Below are 19,969 nucleotides of genomic sequence, written 5' to 3' on the forward strand. Positions count from 1 at the left end.
TGCAATAAAATTAATTTTGTACAAATTTGAGTTGACTGTTCATCATTTACGAATACCTCAACCCCAAAGTATCAGTTTGTAGTATTTTTCAAAGACCGTATCAGTAAAGCTATTCACGATGTGATGAGTTTTTTAAAACCCGAATTTCGAATAGGACTGCGGTGATTAGCAGGAAACATTGGCATCAGATGAAAGATATAATTTGTACAATGAGCTTGACTGAACAAGCCTACGGATAAACTTGGATGTTCGTTCTCGACACTATTATGACTCTATATGATTTCGATATCTATAAATTATTTATATTTCATTGTCATTTTTCAGATGAAAATCAGCATCATACGAAGCGATTTGACCCTACATCGGAAACACCTGCAGATCATCGGCATATCTACGGAAGCAATCATTATGTGTTCCTAATAGCCAACAGTGTATAACTGCGATATGGTAGTCATATGATCATACTGTATACAACTTATAATTTTGATAACGAATGCATGTTTGATATATAGGAAACTACTTTCCATCATATTGTAAAACCTTTACCACAAACAAAACGTAACTGTATAGATAAATCGATAACGTACGGTACAAAGTCGTAATATGTATATTCAAGCAAAGATTTTTGAATAAAAATTAACTGCTATCATACACCAATAATTTTCATTATTGTATACATCCCTGAACTCCTTATTTTCCGTAATTGAGTACGCGTGTAGCGCTGCTTTGAACTTTCATACTTTATTATGGAAGAGATCTGGGGCATTGTCCCTGTGGATGCAAATTTTGACCGGAGAGTGAATTTGGTAACAGGACAACAGGATAAGCATAAGGAGCCCTCCGAAACACCGTATGCCTCATCAAGTGTATGCATTCAATCATGTGTACTCATTGTCGATCCTACTACTCTGCCCTATAATCCGGACATTACGTAGTGGCTTGGAGCCTGATCATATGCAATCAAGTGTATTAATCATGCTCTGTTGCCGTGAAGTGAAAAGATCGATAAGTTGCTTGCAGGACTTAGCGTGTGCATTCAATCATTCATTCATAAATTCACTCAATCGAGAAGCGATAATGTAGATCTCTAGAATACCGGCCCTGGAAATTGAAAGTTTGCCGAAAAGTAGGTATTTGTATCAGGAGAACAGGAAACCCGAGGAGGTGTTCCGAGTCCGGGTGCCTCATCATGTGCATGCATTCAATCATGTATATTCATTCATAGTATGATAGTTAGAGCGACAGGTTCCTAGCAGGACCAATCCTATGCCTTCTTGTTCATCCTATCATTTGATAATTCTCCGATACAATAAGAAATAGATAATTACGAGCGCTAAAACGTAGGTCTTGGAAAATGAAAAAGTAGCGCCAAAAATTAATTTTCGTATCAGGAGAACAGGAAAACCAAGGAGGTATTCCTAGACCTGGTGCCTCGTTCTATGCATGCCTGAAATCCTGTGTAATTATTCCTAGTATAATAGACGGAGCAAGCAACCGTTTGATTGCAAGACTTAGCATATGCCTGTCTGTGAATTCAATCATTCATTCATGCAATCACTCAATCGAGACGCGATAATGTAGATCTCTAGAATACCGGCCCTGGAAATTGAAAGTTTGCCGAAAGGTAGGTATTTGTATCAGGAGAACAGGAAACCCGAGGAGGTGTTCCGAGTCCGGGTGCCTCATCATGTGCATGCATTCAATCATGTATATTCATTCATAGTATGATAGTGAGAGCGACAGGTTCCTAGCAGGACCAATCCTATGCCTTCTTGTTCATCCTATCATTTGATAATTCTCCGATACAATAAGAAATAGATAATTACGAGCGCTAGAACGTAGGTCTTGGAAAATCAAAAAGTCGGGCCAAAAATTGATTTTTGTATCAGGAGAACAGGAAAACCAAGGAGGTATTCCTAGACCTGGTGCCTCGTTCTATGCATGCCTCAAATCCTGTGTAATTATTCCTAGTATGATAGACGGAGCAAGCAACCGTTCGATTGCAAGACTAAGCATATGCCTGTCTGTGCATTTAATCATTCATTCATGCAATCACTCAATCGAGAGGCGATAATGTAGATCTCTAGAATACCGGCCCTGGAAATTGAAAGTTTGCCGAAAAGTAGGTATTTGTATCAGGAGAACAGGAAACCCGAGGAGGTGTTCCGAGTCCGGGTGCCTCATCATGTGCATGCATTCAATCATGTATATTCATTCATAGTATGATAGTTAGAGCGACAGGTTCCTAGCAGGACCAATCCTATGCCTTCTTGTTCATCCTATCATTTGATAATTCTCTGATACAATAAAAAATAGATAATTACGAGCGCTAGAACGTAGGTCTTGGAAAATAAAAAAGTAGGGCCAAAAATTGATTCTTGTATTAGGAGAACAGGAAAACCAAGGAGGTATTCCTAGACCTGGTGCCTCGTTCTATGCATGCCTGAAATCCTGTGTAATGATTCCTAGTATAATAGACGAAGCAAGCAACCGTTTGATTGCAAGACTAAGCATATGCCTGTCTGTGCATTCAATCATTCATTCATGCATTCACTCAATCGAGGGGCGATAATGTAGATCTCTAGAATACCGGCCCTGGAAATTGAAAGTTTGCCGAAAAGTAGGTATTTGTATCAGGAGAACAGGAAACCCGAGGAGGTGTTCCGAGTCCGGGTGCCTCATCATGTGCATGCATTCAATCATGTATATTCATTCATAGTATGATAGTTAGAGCGACAGGTTCCTAGCAGGACCAATCCTATGCCTCCTTGTTCATCCTATCATTTAATAATTCTCCGATACAATAAGAAATAGATAATTACGAGCGCTAGAACGTAGGTCTTGGAAAATAAGAAAGTAAGGCCAAAAATTGATTTTTGTATCAGGAGAACAGGAAAACCAAGGAGGTATTCGTAGACCTGGTGCCTCGTTCTATGCAAGCCTCAAATCCTGTGTAATTATTACTAGTATAATAGACGGAGCAAGCAACCGTTTGATTGCAAGACTAAGCATATGCCTGTCTGTGCATTCAATCATTCATTCATGCATTCACTCAATCGAGAGGCGATAATGTAGATCTCTAGAATACCGGCCCTGGAAATTGGAGGTTTGCCGAAAAGTAGGTATTTGTATCAGGAGAACAGGAAACCCGAGGAGGTGTTCCGAGTCCGGGTGCCTCATCATGTGCATGCATTCAATCATGTATATTCATTCATAGTATGATAGTTAGAGCGACAGGTTCCTAGCAGGACCAATCCTATGCCTCCTTGTTCATCCTATCATTTAATAATTCTCCGATACAATAAGAAATAAATAATTACGAGCGCTAGAACGTAGGTCTTGGAAAATAAGAAAGTAAGGCCAAAAATTGATTTTTGTATCAGGAGAACAGGAAAACCAAGGAGGTATTCGTGGACCTGGTGCCTCGTTCTATGCAAGCCTCAAATCCTGTGTAATTATTACTAGTATAATAGACGGAGCAAGCAACCGTTTGATTGCAAGACTAAGCATATGCCTGTCTGTGCATTCAATCATTCATTCATGCATTCACTCAATCGAGAGGCGATAATGTAGATCTCTAGAATACCGGCCCTGGAAATTGAAAGTTTGCCGAAAAGTAGGTATTTGTATCAGGAGAACAGGAAACCCGAGGAGGTGTTCCGAGTCCGGGTGCCTCATCATGTGCATGCATTCAATCATGTATATTCATTCATAGTATGATAGTTAGAGCGACAGGTTCCTAGCAGGACCAATCCTATGCCTCCTTGTTCATCCTATCATTGAATAATTCTCCGATACAATAAGAAATAGATAATTACGAGCGCTAGAACGTAGGTCTTGGAAAATAAGAAAGTAAGGCCAAAAATTGATTTTTGTATCAGGAGAACAGGAAAACCAAGGAGGTATTCGTAGACCTGGTGCCTCGTTCTATGCAAGCCTCAAATCCTGTGTAATTATTACTAGTATAATAGACGGAGCAAGCAACCGTTTGATTGCAAGACTAAGCATATGCCTGTCTGTGCATTCAATCATTCATTCATGCATTCACTCAATCGAGAGGCGATAATGTAGATCTCTAGAATACCGGCCCTGGAAATTGGAGGTTTGCCGAAAAGTAGGTATTTGTATCAGGAGAACAGGAAACCCGAGGAGGTGTTCCGAGTCCGGGTGCCTCATCATGTGCATGCATTCAATCATGTATATTCATTCATAGTATGATAGTTAGAGCGACAGGTTCCTAGCAGGACCAATCCTATGCCTCCTTGTTCATCCTATCATTTAATAATTCTCTGATACAATAAAAAATAGATAATTACAAGCGCTAGAACGTAGGTCTTGAAAAAAATAAAAAAGTAGCGCCAAAAATTCATTTTTCCATCAGGAGAACAGGAAAACCAAGGAGGTATTCCTAGACCTGGTGCCTCGTTCTATGCATGCCTCAAATCCTGTGTAATTATTCCTAGTATGATAGACGGAGCAAGCAACCGTTCGATTGCAAGACTAAGCATATGCCTGTCTGTGCATTTAATCATTCATTCATGCAATCACTCAATCGAGAGGCGATAATGTAGATCTCTAGAATACCGGCCCTGGAAATTGAAAGTTTGCCGAAAAGTAGGTATTTGTATCAGGAGAACAGGAAACCCGAGGAGGTGTTCCGAGTCCGGGTGCCTCATCATGTGCATGCATTCAATCATGTATATTCATTCATAGTATGATAGTTAGAGCGACAGGTTCCTAGCAGGACCAATCCTATGCCTTCTTGTTCATCCTATCATTTGATAATTCTCTGATACAATAAAAAATAGATAATTACGAGCGCTAGAACGTAGGTCTTGGAAAATAAAAAAGTAGGGCCAAAAATTGATTCTTGTATTAGGAGAACAGGAAAACCAAGGAGGTATTCCTAGACCTGGTGCCTCGTTCTATGCATGCCTGAAATCCTGTGTAATGATTCCTAGTATAATAGACGAAGCAAGCAACCGTTTGATTGCAAGACTAAGCATATGCCTGTCTGTGCATTCAATCATTCATTCATGCATTCACTCAATCGAGGGGCGATAATGTAGATCTCTAGAATACCGGCCCTGGAAATTGAAAGTTTGCCGAAAAGTAGGTATTTGTATCAGGAGAACAGGAAACCCGAGGAGGTGTTCCGAGTCCGGGTGCCTCATCATGTGCATGCATTCAATCATGTATATTCATTCATAGTATGATAGTTAGAGCGACAGGTTCCTAGCAGGACCAATCCTATGCCTCCTTGTTCATCCTATCATTTAATAATTCTCCGATACAATAAGAAATAGATAATTACGAGCGCTAGAACGTAGGTCTTGGAAAATAAGAAAGTAAGGCCAAGAATTGATTTTTGTATCAGGAGAACAGGAAAACCAAGGAGGTATTCGTAGACCTGGTGCCTCGTTCTATGCAAGCCTCAAATCCTGTGTAATTATTACTAGTATAATAGACGGAGCAAGCGACCGTTTGATTGCAAGACTAAGCATATGCCTGTCTGTGCATTTAATCATTCATTCATGCAATCACTCAATCGAGAGGCGATAATGTAGATCTCTAGAATACCGGCCCTGGAAATTGAAAGTTTGACGAAAAGTAGGTATTTGTATCAGGAGAACAGGAAACCCGAGGAGGTGTTCCGAGTCCGGGTGCCTCATCATGTGCATGCATTCAATCATGTATATTCATTCATAGTATGATAGTTAGAGCGACAGGTTCCTAGCAGGACCAATCCTATGCCTCCTTGTTCATCCTATCATTTAATAATTCTCTGATACAATAAAAAATAGATAATTACGAGCGCTAGAACGTAGGTCTTGGAAAATAAAAAAGTAGGGCCAAAAATTGATTCTTGTATTAGGAGAACAGGAAAACCAAGGAGGTATTCCTAGACCTGGTGCCTCGTTCTATGCATGCCTGAAATCCTGTGTAATGATTCCTAGTATAATAGACGGAGCAAGCAACCGTTTGATTGCAAGACTAAGCATATGCCTGTCTGTGCATTCAATCATTCATTCATGCATTCACTCAATCGAGGGGCGATAATGTAGATCTCTAGAATACCGGCCCTGGAAATTGAAAGTTTGCCGAAAAGTAGGTATTTGTATCAGGAGAACAGGAAACCCGAGGAGGTGTTCCGAGTCCGGGTGCCTCATCATGTGCATGCATTCAATCATGTATATTCATTCATAGTATGATAGTTAGAGCGACAGGTTCCTAGCAGGACCAATCCTATGCCTCCTTGTTCATCCTATCATTTAATAATTCTCCGATACAATAAGAAATAGATAATTACGAGCGCTAGAACGTAGGTCTTGGAAAATAAGAAAGTAAGGCCAAAAATTGATTTTTGTATCAGGAGAACAGGAAAACCAAGGAGGTATTCGTGGACCTGGTGCCTCGTTCTATGCAAGCCTCAAATCCTGTGTAATTATTACTAGTATAATAGACGGAGCAAGCAACCGTTTGATTGCAAGACTAAGCATATGCCTGTCTGTGCATTCAATCATTCATTCATGCAATCACTCAATCGAGAGGCGATAATGTAGATCTCTAGAATACCGGCCCTGGAAATTGAAAGTTTGCCGAAAAGTAGGTATTGGTATCAGGAGAACAGGAAACCCGAGGAGGTGTTCCGAGTCCGGGTGCCTCATCATGTGCATGCATTCAATCATGTATATTCATTCATAGTATGATAGTTAGAGCGACAGGTTCCTAGCAGGACCAATCCTATGCCTTCTTGTTCATCCTATCATTTAATAATTCTCTGATACAATAAAAAATAGATAATTACGAGCGCTAGAACGTAGGTCTTGGAAAATAAAAAAGTAGCGCCAAAAATTCATTTTTGTATCACGAGAACAGGAAAACCAAGGAGGTATTCCTAGACCTGGTGCCTCGTTCTATGCATGCCTGAAATCCTGTGTAATGATTCCCAGTATAATAGACGGAGCAAGCAACCGTTTGATTGCAAGACTAAGCATATGCCTGTCTGTGCATTTAATCATTCATTCATGCAATCACTCAATCGAGAGGCGATAATGTAGATCTCTAGAATACCGGCCCTGGAAATTGAAAGTTTGCCGAAAAGTAGGTATTTGTATCAGGAGAACAGGAAACCCGAGGAGGTGTTCCGAGTCCGGGTGCCTCATCATGTGCATGCATTCAATCATGTATATTCATTCATAGTATGATAGTTAGAGCGACAGGTTCCCAGCAGGACCAATCCTATGCCTTCTTGTTCATCCTATCATTTGATAATTCTCTGATACAATAAAAAATAGATAATTACGAGCGCTAGAACGTAGGTCTTGGAAAATAAAAAAGTAGGGCCAAAAATTGATTCTTGTATTAGGAGAACAGGAAAACCAAGGAGGTATTCCTAGACCTGGTGCCTCGTTCTATGCATGCCTGAAATCCTGTGTAATGATTCCTAGTATAATAGACGAAGCAAGCAACCGTTTGATTGCAAGACTAAGCATATGCCTGTCTGTGCATTCAATCATTCATTCATGCATTCACTCAATCGAGGGGCGATAATGTAGATCTCTAGAATACCGGCCCTGGAAATTGAAAGTTTGCCGAAAAGTAGGTATTTGTATCAGGAGAACAGGAAACCCGAGGAGGTGTTCCGAGTCCGGGTGCCTCATCATGTGCATGCATTCAATCATGTATATTCATTCATAGTATGATAGTTAGAGCGACAGGTTCCTAGCAGGACCAATCCTATGCCTCCTTGTTCATCCTATCATTTAATAATTCTCCGATACAATAAGAAATAGATAATTACGAGCGCTAGAACGTAGGTCTTGGAAAATAAGAAAGTAAGGCCAAGAATTGATTTTTGTATCAGGAGAACAGGAAAACCAAGGAGGTATTCGTAGACCTGGTGCCTCGTTCTATGCAAGCCTCAAATCCTGTGTAATTATTACTAGTATAATAGACGGAGCAAGCGACCGTTTGATTGCAAGACTAAGCATATGCCTGTCTGTGCATTTAATCATTCATTCATGCAATCACTCAATCGAGAGGCGATAATGTAGATCTCTAGAATACCGGCCCTGGAAATTGAAAGTTTGACGAAAAGTAGGTATTTGTATCAGGAGAACAGGAAACCCGAGGAGGTGTTCCGAGTCCGGGTGCCTCATCATGTGCATGCATTCAATCATGTATATTCATTCATAGTATGATAGTTAGAGCGACAGGTTCCTAGCAGGACCAATCCTATGCCTCCTTGTTCATCCTATCATTTAATAATTCTCTGATACAATAAAAAATAGATAATTACGAGCGCTAGAACGTAGGTCTTGGAAAATAAAAAAGTAGGGCCAAAAATTGATTCTTGTATTAGGAGAACAGGAAAACCAAGGAGGTATTCCTAGACCTGGTGCCTCGTTCTATGCATGCCTGAAATCCTGTGTAATGATTCCTAGTATAATAGACGGAGCAAGCAACCGTTTGATTGCAAGACTAAGCATATGCCTGTCTGTGCATTCAATCATTCATTCATGCATTCACTCAATCGAGGGGCGATAATGTAGATCTCTAGAATACCGGCCCTGGAAATTGAAAGTTTGCCGAAAAGTAGGTATTTGTATCAGGAGAACAGGAAACCCGAGGAGGTGTTCCGAGTCCGGGTGCCTCATCATGTGCATGCATTCAATCATGTATATTCATTCATAGTATGATAGTTAGAGCGACAGGTTCCTAGCAGGACCAATCCTATGCCTCCTTGTTCATCCTATCATTTAATAATTCTCCGATACAATAAGAAATAGATAATTACGAGCGCTAGAACGTAGGTCTTGGAAAATAAGAAAGTAAGGCCAAAAATTGATTTTTGTATCAGGAGAACAGGAAAACCAAGGAGGTATTCGTGGACCTGGTGCCTCGTTCTATGCAAGCCTCAAATCCTGTGTAATTATTACTAGTATAATAGACGGAGCAAGCAACCGTTTGATTGCAAGACTAAGCATATGCCTGTCTGTGCATTCAATCATTCATTCATGCATTCACTCAATCGAGAGGCGATAATGTAGATCTCTAGAATACCGGCCCTGGAAATTGGAGGTTTGCCGAAAAGTAGGTATTTGTATCAGGAGAACAGGAAACCCGAGGAGGTGTTCCGAGTCCGGGTGCCTCATCATGTGCATGCATTCAATCATGTATATTCATTCATAGTATGATAGTTAGAGCGACAGGTTCCTAGCAGGACCAATCCTATGCCTCCTTGTTCATCCTATCATTGAATAATTCTCTGATACAATAAAAAATAGATAATTACAAGCGCTAGAACGTAGGTCTTGGAAAATAAAAAAGTAGCGCCAAAAATTGATTTTTGTATCAGGAGAACAGGAAAACCAAGGAGGTATTTCTAGACCTGGTGCCTCGTTTTATGCATGCCTCAAATCCTGTGTAATTATTTCTGGTATGATAGACGGAGCAAGCAACCGTTTGATTGCAAGACTGAGCATATGCCTGTCTGTGCATTCAATCATTCATTCATGCATTCACTCAATCGAGAGGCGATAATGTAGATCTCTAGAATACCAGCCCTGGAAATTGAAAGTTCGCCGAAAAGTAGGTATTTGTATCAGGAGAACAGGAAACCCGAGGAGGTGTTCCGAGTCCGGGTGCCTCATCATGTGCATGCATTCAATCATGTATATTCATTCATAGTATGATGGTTAGAGCGACAGGTTCCTAGCAGGACCAATCCTATGCCTCCTTGTTCATCCTATCATTCAATAATTCTCCGATACAATAAGAAATAGATAATTACGAGCGCTAGAACGTAGGTCTTGGAAAATAAAAAAGTAGGGCCAAAAATTGATTCTTGTATTAGGAGAACAGGAAAACCAAGGAGGTATTTCTAGACCTGGTGCCTCGTTCTATGCATGCCTCAAATCCTGTGTAATTATTCCTAGTATAATAGACGGAGCAAGCGACCGTTTGATTGCAAGACTAAGCATATGCCTGTCTGTGCATTCAATCATTCATTCATGCATTCACTCAATCGAGGGGCGATAATGTAGATCTCTAGAATACCGGCCCTGGAAATTGAAAGTTTGCTGAAAAGTAGGTATTTGTATCAGGAGAACAGGAAACCCGAGGAGGTGTTCCGAGTCCGGGTGCCTCATCATGTGCATGCATTCAATCATGTATATTCATTCATAGTATGATAGTTAGAGCGACAGGTTCCTAGCAGGACCAATCCTATGCCTTTTTGTTCATCCTATCATTTGATAATTCTCCGATACAATAAGAAATAGATAATTACGAGCGCTAGAACGTAGGTCTTGGAAAATAAAAAAGTCGGGCCAAAAATTGATTTTTGTATCAGGAGAACAGGAAAACCAAGGAGGTATTCCTAGACCTGGTGCCTCGTTCTATGCATGCCTCAAATCCTGTGTAATTATTCCTAGTATGATAGACGGAGCAAGCAACCGTTCGATTGCAAGACTAAGCATATGCCTGTCTGTGCATTTAATCATTCATTCATGCAATCACTCAATCGAGAGGCGATAATGTAGATCTCTAGAATACCGGCCCTGGAAATTGAAAGTTTGCCGAAAAGTAGGTATTTGTATCAGGAGAACAGGAAACCCGAGGAGGTGTTCCGAGTCCGGGTGCCTCATCATGTGCATGCATTCAATCATGTATATTCATTCATAGTATGATAGTTAGAGCGACACGTTCCTAGCAGGACCAATCCTATGCCTTCTTGTTCATCCTATCATTTAATAATTCTCTGATACAATAAAAAATAGATAATTACGAGCGCTAGAACGTAGGTCTTGGAAAATAAAAAAGTAGCGCCAAAAATTCATTTTTGTATCACGAGAACAGGAAAACCAAGGAGGTATTCCTAGACCTGGTGCCTCGTTCTATGCATGCCTGAAATCCTGTGTAATGATTCCTAGTATAATGGACGGAGCAAGCAACCGTTTGATTGCAAGACTAAGCATATGCCTGTCTGTGCATTCAATCATTCATTCATGCATTCACTCAATCGAGGGGCGATAATCTAGATCTCTAGAATACCGGCCCTGGAAATTGAAAGTTTGCCGAAAAGTAGGTATTTGTATCAGGAGAACAGGAAACCCGAGGAGGTGTTCCGAGTCCGGGTGCCTTATCATGTGCATGCATTCAATCATGTATATTTATTTATAGTATGATAGTTAGAGCGACAGGTTCCTAGCAGGACCAATCCTATGCCTTCTTGTTCATCCTATCATTTAATAATTCTCCGATACAATAAGAAATAGATAATTACGAGCGCTAGAACGTAGGTCTTGGAAAATAAAAAAGTAGGGCCAAAAATTGATTCTTGTATTAGGAGAACAGGAAAACCAAGGAGGTATTTCTAGACCTGGTGCCTCGTTCTATGCATGCCTCAAATCCTGTGTAATTATTCCTAGTATAATAGACGGAGCAAGCAACCGTTTGATTGCAAGACTAAGCATATGCCTGTCTGTGCATTTAATCATTCATTCATGCAATCACTCAATCGAGAGGCGATAATGTAGATCTCTAGAATACCGGCCCTGGAAATTGAAAGTTTGCCGAAAAGTAGGTATTGGTATCAGGAGAACAGGAAACCCGAGGAGGTGTTCCGAGTCCGGGTGCCTCATCATGTGCATGCATTCAATCATGTATATTCATTCATAGTATGATAGTTAGAGCGACAGGTTCCTAGCAGGACCAATCCTATGCCTTCTTGTTCATCCTATCATTTAATAATTCTCTGATACAATAAAAAATAGATAATTACGAGCGCTAGAACGTAGGTCTTGGAAAATAAAAAAGTAGCGCCAAAAATTCATTTTTGTATCACGAGAACAGGAAAACCAAGGAGGTATTCCTAGACCTGGTGCCTCGTTCTATGCATGCCTGAAATCCTGTGTAATGATTCCCAGTATAATAGACGGAGCAAGCAACCGTTTGATTGCAAGACTAAGCATATGCCTGTCTGTGCATTCAATCATTCATTCATGCATTCACTCAATCGAGGGGCGATAATGTAGATCTCTAGAATACCGGCCCTGGAAATTGAAAGTTTGCCGAAAAGTAGGTATCTGTATCAGGAGAACAGGAAACCCGAGGAGGTGTTCCGAGTCCGGGTGCCTGATCATGTGCATGCATTCAATCATGTATATTCATTCATAGTATGATAGTTAGAGCGACAGGTTCCTAGCAGGACCAATCCTATGCCTTCTTGTTCATCCTATCATTTAATAATTCTCCGAAACAATAAGAAATAGATAATTCCGAGCGCTAGAACGTAGGTCTTGGAAAATAAAAAAGTAGGGCCAAAAATTGATTTTCGTATCAGGAGAACAGGAAAACCAAGAAGGTATTCCTAGACCTGGTGCCTCGTACTATGCATGCCTGAAATCCTGTGTAATTATTCTTAGTATAATAGACGGAGCAAGCAACCGTTTGATTGCAAGACTTAGCATATGCCTGTCTGTGCATTCAATCATTCATTCATGCAATCACTCAATCGAGAGGCGATAATGTAGATCTCTAGAATACCGGCCCTGGAAATTGAATGTTTGCCGAAAAGTAGGTATTTGTATCAGGAGAATAGGAAACCCGAGGAGGTGTTCCGAGTTTTGGTGTCTTATCATGTGCATGCATTCGTGATCTATCATAATCTTTCACATGATTAGTTTTTGCTGCTTCCGCTACTTCAGGTTTTCTAGAATCTTACCAGTTTCTCAAGTTGTCATTCGTTGCTTCCAAAGGGTGGTAATGATCCATGTTCGGAGGGTCGTGATTAACTTTGAACAAACGGTCATTTCAAGGTTTCGTAATGTTTATTGATCAATCAACGATACAACATTAATTTCAGTAGGATATAGTTCATATCAGGGATGTTCTGATACAGAGAAAATCAGCCTTGAACAATACCGTGTTATAGAAGTTGACTCAAGTTCTCAATGCACGTTCTAATATATCGCAAGAAGCACAGTAACTTTAGCTTAATGATAAATAATGTAGCGTGATATGTAATGTTATCTGATTGATAAGTCCGTTGCACGAGTCTTTCAATACATTGCAGTCTTGCAGATGCAGACGCAGATGTAGTCTTGCGGTCCTAACGCAAGCTGGTGTTGCTCTGACAATGCTCGTCCTGTAACAGAAGGGAAGCGCGTTCAAAATCATGACTAACTGAAGAACAATCTTATTGCATGAGCCATCTATTCATTTTTAATTTAGTTCAGTCTACAATTCCATATTTCCGAGGTCGATTCACGTTGGAAACGTGTCGTACAATTAAGAGCAAAAATTCTCTATCTTTTTCAACCGAATTTTTCAAACATCCGAAAGATTATATCTCGTTGCTTTTTCGATCTCAGATCTGGAATGGAATTTTGCCAAAAATATGCAGAGTTCCATTACCTGGCTATACATACGATTTCGTATTCAGGTATTCCTGGTATAAGAAATTATCGGCACAGGTATACATCCGAGCTGAACCTGTTACGAGCTCAATTTTCCTGTCGCTGACCCGATAAGACTTCAAGGTGAGTGGCCTGATTGCTCAAGTTTCTTGTACATTTGACTCCGTATAGCTATACAACTCTGCTTTTAATTGAATTTCGATACTTTCATAAAAATAATTCAGCGAAAAAATTCATACAAATTAATCTAAATCATCGTCGATTTTGCCAACACCACAGCTTCGGATCAGATGTACATGCGCTGACTTCAAAAACCGGTAATTTTGACATTTGGGGTAAAGTTTAAAATATTCCAAACTTGGTATGATCAACGGAACAACTCCATTAACGGCACTCTAGAGTCGTGACGGTTTTAACCGTGATGTGTACGTGCAACTGTGACAAGGTGATGTAACACAAGAAATCACCGTGGTGAAAATCCACCGACAGAATTGTAACAATCAGTTATCTATGAATTAATTTGAAAAATTGAAACAAAACGTAATACGCATACGATGGAAAAATTGCGGGAAATTATGGAATAACCCTTCTGACAGCCGTACGTTATGTCCATTTTTATATACGGACGTGAGTAGAATAAGCGAACCACAATTCATTTTACCTGAAGAAAAATTAGAAAATTACTTCTCATACGCAATGTTATAACGCGAAATAGCACCGGTGAGTGAATATCGACGAAAACTAATGAATGACAAATTACGGTTTCCGAACGTAAAATTAGCGACTATTCAGTTTCAAATTACAGAAGGATCCGAGGCGAAGTATATCATCGTCACGGGCTACTGCAACAGAATTTTCAGAGCCTCAAGCCCCACGAAAGTAAAAACTCTGAATAATGGCCTATGCATACGCTGGTACAGCAATGAAAACCAGCTACTTGTAATACAATTATATGCGCATATAATATCTGAGATACGAAGAATTGGAACTGTTACGTCTCACAATTTTTTCAACTCTCCGCAAATTAATTTTTTTCTTTTTACTGTTCTAACACATTGATTAAATTTTTTGTGTCAAGGAATATCGAATGATTTCACGGCAGCAAGCGACCATGAGTTATGATATATTATACTCGCAATTGACGGTAACATAAAAATGAATTTGATGATTTTTGGAAGGCGAAAAAGACATGCTTCTATTCCCATACGATAATATTCTACCAGGCGAATACGACGCCCCGAAGTTTTACTATAAAAATTTTGCAAACATTTACTTTCCTATTCCAGATTCTAATGTAAGAAACATAAATCAGATACTTACATGCGATGTTTATGTGATATATAGTTGGGTACATGGATATAATGGATGAGGTTGGTATAATAAACGAAATAGCGTGCGCTATGCACCAAGGCTGCGGGTGACTTTCTAACAACAATCACTTTATGTAACGGCCATTATTCGTTCCTTTATTACAACAAACGTAAATACAAATAATAGTTCATGTTAATTATTATTATCATAATATTAATAATTATTACAATAATCGATAACGAAATTGACGTTTGATCAGGGGAGTGAAGGGTAGGGGATGGTTTTTCTTGTTTTTTTTTTATAAATACATTGTGGAGGAGGGACTAGAGGGCCTCTTTGGCGATCGGCCGCGTAAGCCGTCGGCTAGTTATTAATATTGTCAACAAACAAACAAAAATTAATAATATTAATCAATTACTATCATCCAAAACGAACAAACTAACAATTACATGTAGGTACTGTCAAACGATTAACGCTCAACTAACTCTAGACAATTTTTTACATAAATTATAATAACGGTATACAATTCTTTTTGACACATTTCATTGTTGTACAATGTTACTAATCGTTCTTCTTTAATTTCTACTTTTTTTCTAATTATTACATATTTTTTTCTAATTTTTCCATTCGACCACTTATTTATTCTCATTTTCAATTTTGTTCAATTTTTTTTTCCTTTTCATTTTTATTTTCAATAATTCTCTAAAGCCTCGGCCGGATTTACAATTTGAGTATGTACGAAGTAACGCAAAAAATATCGTCAATTTTTACACGACATGTACGCGATACGATTGAGAAAATCAATACCATTCATTATATGTATGAATCAAACGGTCACTTCGAATAATAAACAGTCACGAATTTATTATCAACAAGGATTCTCTGCAGAGCTGTACTGTAAAGTGGAATTAATCATGAATTATTTATAAATCTCAATTCACGGTGTTTGAGAAAATGAAAAATAAAGAGAAAAGATGTAGAAAAAAATTCAACAGATATACACGCTGCTTCCTTTACATATTAATTATAACGAGTAAGTAAAAATCGAAGTTTCATATATGTGTGTATATATGTATGTACGTATTAATTTTATCCAGTTAGTTTAGAAACACTTGCGGGTATCTCATAACTTATGCGCTATCCGTTATACATAGTTAAGTTTCGAGCAGAAAGTGAAAATATATGTATATAATATAGCTACTAGACATTGCTGCGATTTAAATTATATACCTTGCATTTGAGCAGAAGTTAATTTCCTCCAAAGTCTTTCCTACATACATATATATCCATCGTATGCGTTTAGTAACAGACAATTATTAATCCATTATTAGATTTCCTAACTCTCGCACTCCGCATTCCCTCTTTTTATTTATTTTATTTTCTTTGTGAATTTTTTTTCCGTTTCCTTTCTTTCCCTTCACGTCGATTAGAGTAGAAGAATATTGTTTTTTGGTTTTTATTTTTTTGCTATAAATTTTTTTCTTTGTTTTCTCTATTTGTTCACGAAGATTTCAATCTAATAACGCGTCGTACGTAGCATTGCAAATTCATACCAGATGAAAAATGAAGGAAGATGTAAAAAATAAAGAAGAAGAAAAAAAAACGTACGAGTGAAAATTAGTAACCGATGTAATAATAATTCGTAACATTACAGACGTTCTCTTATTCGGTGGTGATTTCAATTTTAATACAAACAATATAATTGATCAGTTGATTTTCTTTGAAACTTAAATTTGGATAAATTTCTACTTGGCATACTGTCGTCTCCTACCCGAAGATTTTGACGGTGAATTGGCACCGTTTTTCGAAGTAGTTTTCATCGTAATCATCGAAGTTGGTTGTTGCGCAAGCGTCATGGTAGAAACAACATTACCGTCACTCCAGGTGCGTAAACGAGATGCTGTGGATAAGGAATCACTGAACCTCGACCTCTGCCCGTTCGAAATCCTGCTGATATCTTCGCATTTTTCTCCCTCAAAAAACCTGCACATTTCTCTGACAGGAACGGACTTTGCAGCGCGATTTAAATCGTGGAGGGAACGAGCGCGCTGTTTACCTCTAGGACTTGGAATCGCTTTGGCTCTTCCCAAATCTTCCGTACTTCTGGCCAATCTACCACCGAGCCTCGAAAGTGATTCGAAAAGTGTCAATTTATCACGAACTGGAACGTAGTGATCGACGCGTTGACAACGTTCCAATAGTCTGGCTACAGCCTCTTCGCAAGGTTCGGTGACGACGGAAAACGACGTTGGAGATCTTGGTGATGACGACGTGGGGCAACTGAGATCTCTCAATTTCGTTGTGGAAGAAGATGGCGGAGGTGACGTTAGAGACGTTAACGAGGAAACAGAAACTGATTCGACGCCAGACGTCCTCGTTTGTTGGGGGATTGGTATTCGGGAGGATATGGAAGCCAGACGTTCTTTTCTTTCCCGTAAAGTTTCGACTTGACTATCCACACTGGTAGATTGTGTCAGCGACATTGTTTGCTGACCTCTTTCCCTGACGCTTCGCCTTTCCCTCGCTCGACTTCTTCTTTCGCTTATCGATTCGCTCTTGGGTAAAATTTGTGCGAGATTTGCGGGGTTCGTTGGTATTCTGTTGTCCTCGAATCTTACGAAATTTCCCGTGACTCTAACGAGCGTCGATTTTTTCAACGACGATTTCTCACCGTCCACTACATCCATCGAGCTATCGTTACCCAAAAATATCCTGCAGCCGAGCGAAATATCGTTGCGAGATTTTTCGACGATGTTTTTCACACCGTTGTCCATGTTATCGATCCCATTTTTCGACGTCACGATGACGACGTTCTGATTTTTGTTGTTATTGTTGTTATTATTTTCAACATTTCTGAGCTGATTCACGTTGGGATAGGTCAGACAGGTCAATTTCGTCAACTTTGTCAGCGAAACGTTATTGTTATTCTCTTCAGCTCTACTGGCCTTTCGTCTCCTCGCGTCCTCTTCAACGACTCTTTTACTCCTAGCTTCGTTCTCCCTCCGTCTAGCTTCCTTATACCTCTGTATTCTTTGCTCCCTGGTTTCAGGTTCTGGAATAACGTTCGTCGTCCCATTAACGGAATCGACGGAATCCACGCTCGACTGTCCACCACCCCACGGTAAGCTGTCGTCGCTGCCTTCGCTACTTTCACTGAAAGCCCAGGGTCTCGAATTCTTATCATTTGGCATTATGTGAGCGGGAATGCTGCGGAATTCTCCTAGGACGTCCTCGTCGCTCGAATTACTCGACCACCCTCTGAGTTCGCTGCGAGCTCTTCTTCTCGAATCTTCCAACGTCGGTGAACCGTTCATCTGTCTTTCCGTTGATGAGGTACGAAGCCAGGGACGTAACTCGCTCCTCGAACGTCTCCTGGATTCCGTAGGACTGTCCGGTAAGGGAACGGGACCTCGAGGACAAATTGTGAGAATCTCCAAAAAGTTGAGACATCGTTGAGCTCGGAAGGGCGTCTGTCTGACCAGTTCAGCGGCGATAGCGCGAACCCAGGACCAATAAATCGGCTCGGTATCAGCCTGGAAAGAAAAAAGGTTCCACGATTAATATAAATCACATTGGAGCATTGAAATATTTTACGTGGCATAAATCCGAGTGATGTGTTAAAAGCGTTAACGCAAATTTAAAGCAGGCACTCTTGGGTAACAGTGGTAATTAGTAGTTGTTTTTTTCCCTGCAATCATGTGGGATTTCACCGGAGATTGTATTATGTGTATTTTCGGAAGGCAAATTGTCTTCCTTCTTTACAGTCTGATACGAGAATATCCCAGCGATAAATTTTGGGGCGAGTTACATATTTCGTTGAAATATAGAAAGTCACAAGTTGCTCAAGCTCTTGCAAAAGAATTATCATTACAACGAAGTTGTTTCGAGTAGAGAATTCGACCGGCGGATCCGATGATAATATTATATTATCATTTTCAGCGGATGTGAAACTTGGGCAAACTAAATCGACCTTCTTCATAAATTGCGCGAGGACGTTTCCGACCGTCCGCGTACAATAATAGGACTGTCGAAATATTTCCCTTTTACCAAACTTATCGCTACGATTGACTGAAAGAAAAAATTGTAAAAAAGATCTGATTTGGTAAAATGGATACCGAGCATTCTAACTACGATTGAACGAACGATCGATCGATCATCACGATCGGCAGCAGCCAAGTGTTGATTGATTAAATTTATCGTATTCAAGTCGGTAGTTTTCTCTATAAGGTGCGTAATATTTGAACATCCTTGAAACGATGACTAGCTGTCGGTCTTATAAAAGAGTTTACATTTTTTTTCAAACTTATTTTAATTTTTTCATCCTGAATTGAACACATGGCCAAAAGACGCGGCACTATGGAGAGCCAGCAATCGCGCACACATGCTCATAGATATAGAGAAAGATATTTAATTTAACAATGGGTCATGGGAGAGCGATTTGTTACTCCCACGCGGACATATTATATTCCATGGTATGTGTGTACGTGTGTACCAGACGCGATTATCTTAATAATCTAAGAGAACCGATGACCTTGACTCCCTAGGAATATTATATACCTCGTTATAACTCATCAGTTATCGTACGAAAATTACGTGGCATTCGTACGTCGTATAAGGTAGTTACTTCACGTTACATAAAAAATGAACAATTTACGTTCACGTACATCCGATGTCTCAATCATAATAGATGAATTGTACAGATATTTGTATTTACTATTCAGAGATTGTATTATCTCTCAGAATTTTACCACTCGTATGATAATTTATACCAGGTCTAGGTTCAGAATGCCTCCTTTTCTTTTATTTCAGAATTTCTAATTTTCTAATTTTCCGATCATTTCGCTTTGTAAAAATCGCACATAATTTCATCGGTATTCCTCGAGAATACGCGCGTTTCGTACGCGAAGATCTCAAGCTGAATGGACTTCTGCCAAGGCACGAATTCCATGAGAAAAAGAAATAGAGAAAAAAAAAAGCACGCGACGTCGTGGAATACCTATGTCGCTTAGTTTCCCGGTGTATCGGTCGTATCGGCAACGTCTCGTAGCCAACTCCCGACCGTACAAATACACCGCGAATATCTCCTAGGTCAGTATAGTGTGATCGCGCGCCATGCAGACTCGCGGGAAAATATCTCGACTCAGAATTTCCCCATTACAAAGACATACGTGACTAGAAACGAAGAATTTAACAAAACGATTCCTCGCATCACTCATTGCCAACGTACTCGACGT

At 39.7% G+C, this 19,969-nt stretch overlaps 1 protein-coding gene across 2 annotated transcripts in view; it reads right to left on the reverse strand.

Annotated features, from left to right (window-relative positions):
- Positions 1-16,221: 16,221 nt before the first annotated feature.
- The window catches only part of LOC105692751 (probable serine/threonine-protein kinase tsuA), a 36,261-nt gene continuing 32,513 nt past the window's right edge, over positions 16,222-19,969 (reverse strand). For both annotated transcript variants that reach the window (XM_012412170.3, XM_048653489.1), the window contains exon 3: positions 16,222-18,268. In XM_012412170.3, the coding sequence (XP_012267593.2) occupies positions 16,481-18,268 (1,788 nt within the window). In that variant the 3' untranslated portion in view covers positions 16,222-16,480. The remainder of the gene's footprint in view (positions 18,269-19,969) is intronic.

This window comes from Athalia rosae, chromosome 4 (genome assembly GCF_917208135.1).
Source record: "Athalia rosae chromosome 4, iyAthRosa1.1, whole genome shotgun sequence".
In the NCBI taxonomy this organism is placed as follows: Eukaryota; Metazoa; Arthropoda; class Insecta; order Hymenoptera; family Athaliidae; genus Athalia; species Athalia rosae.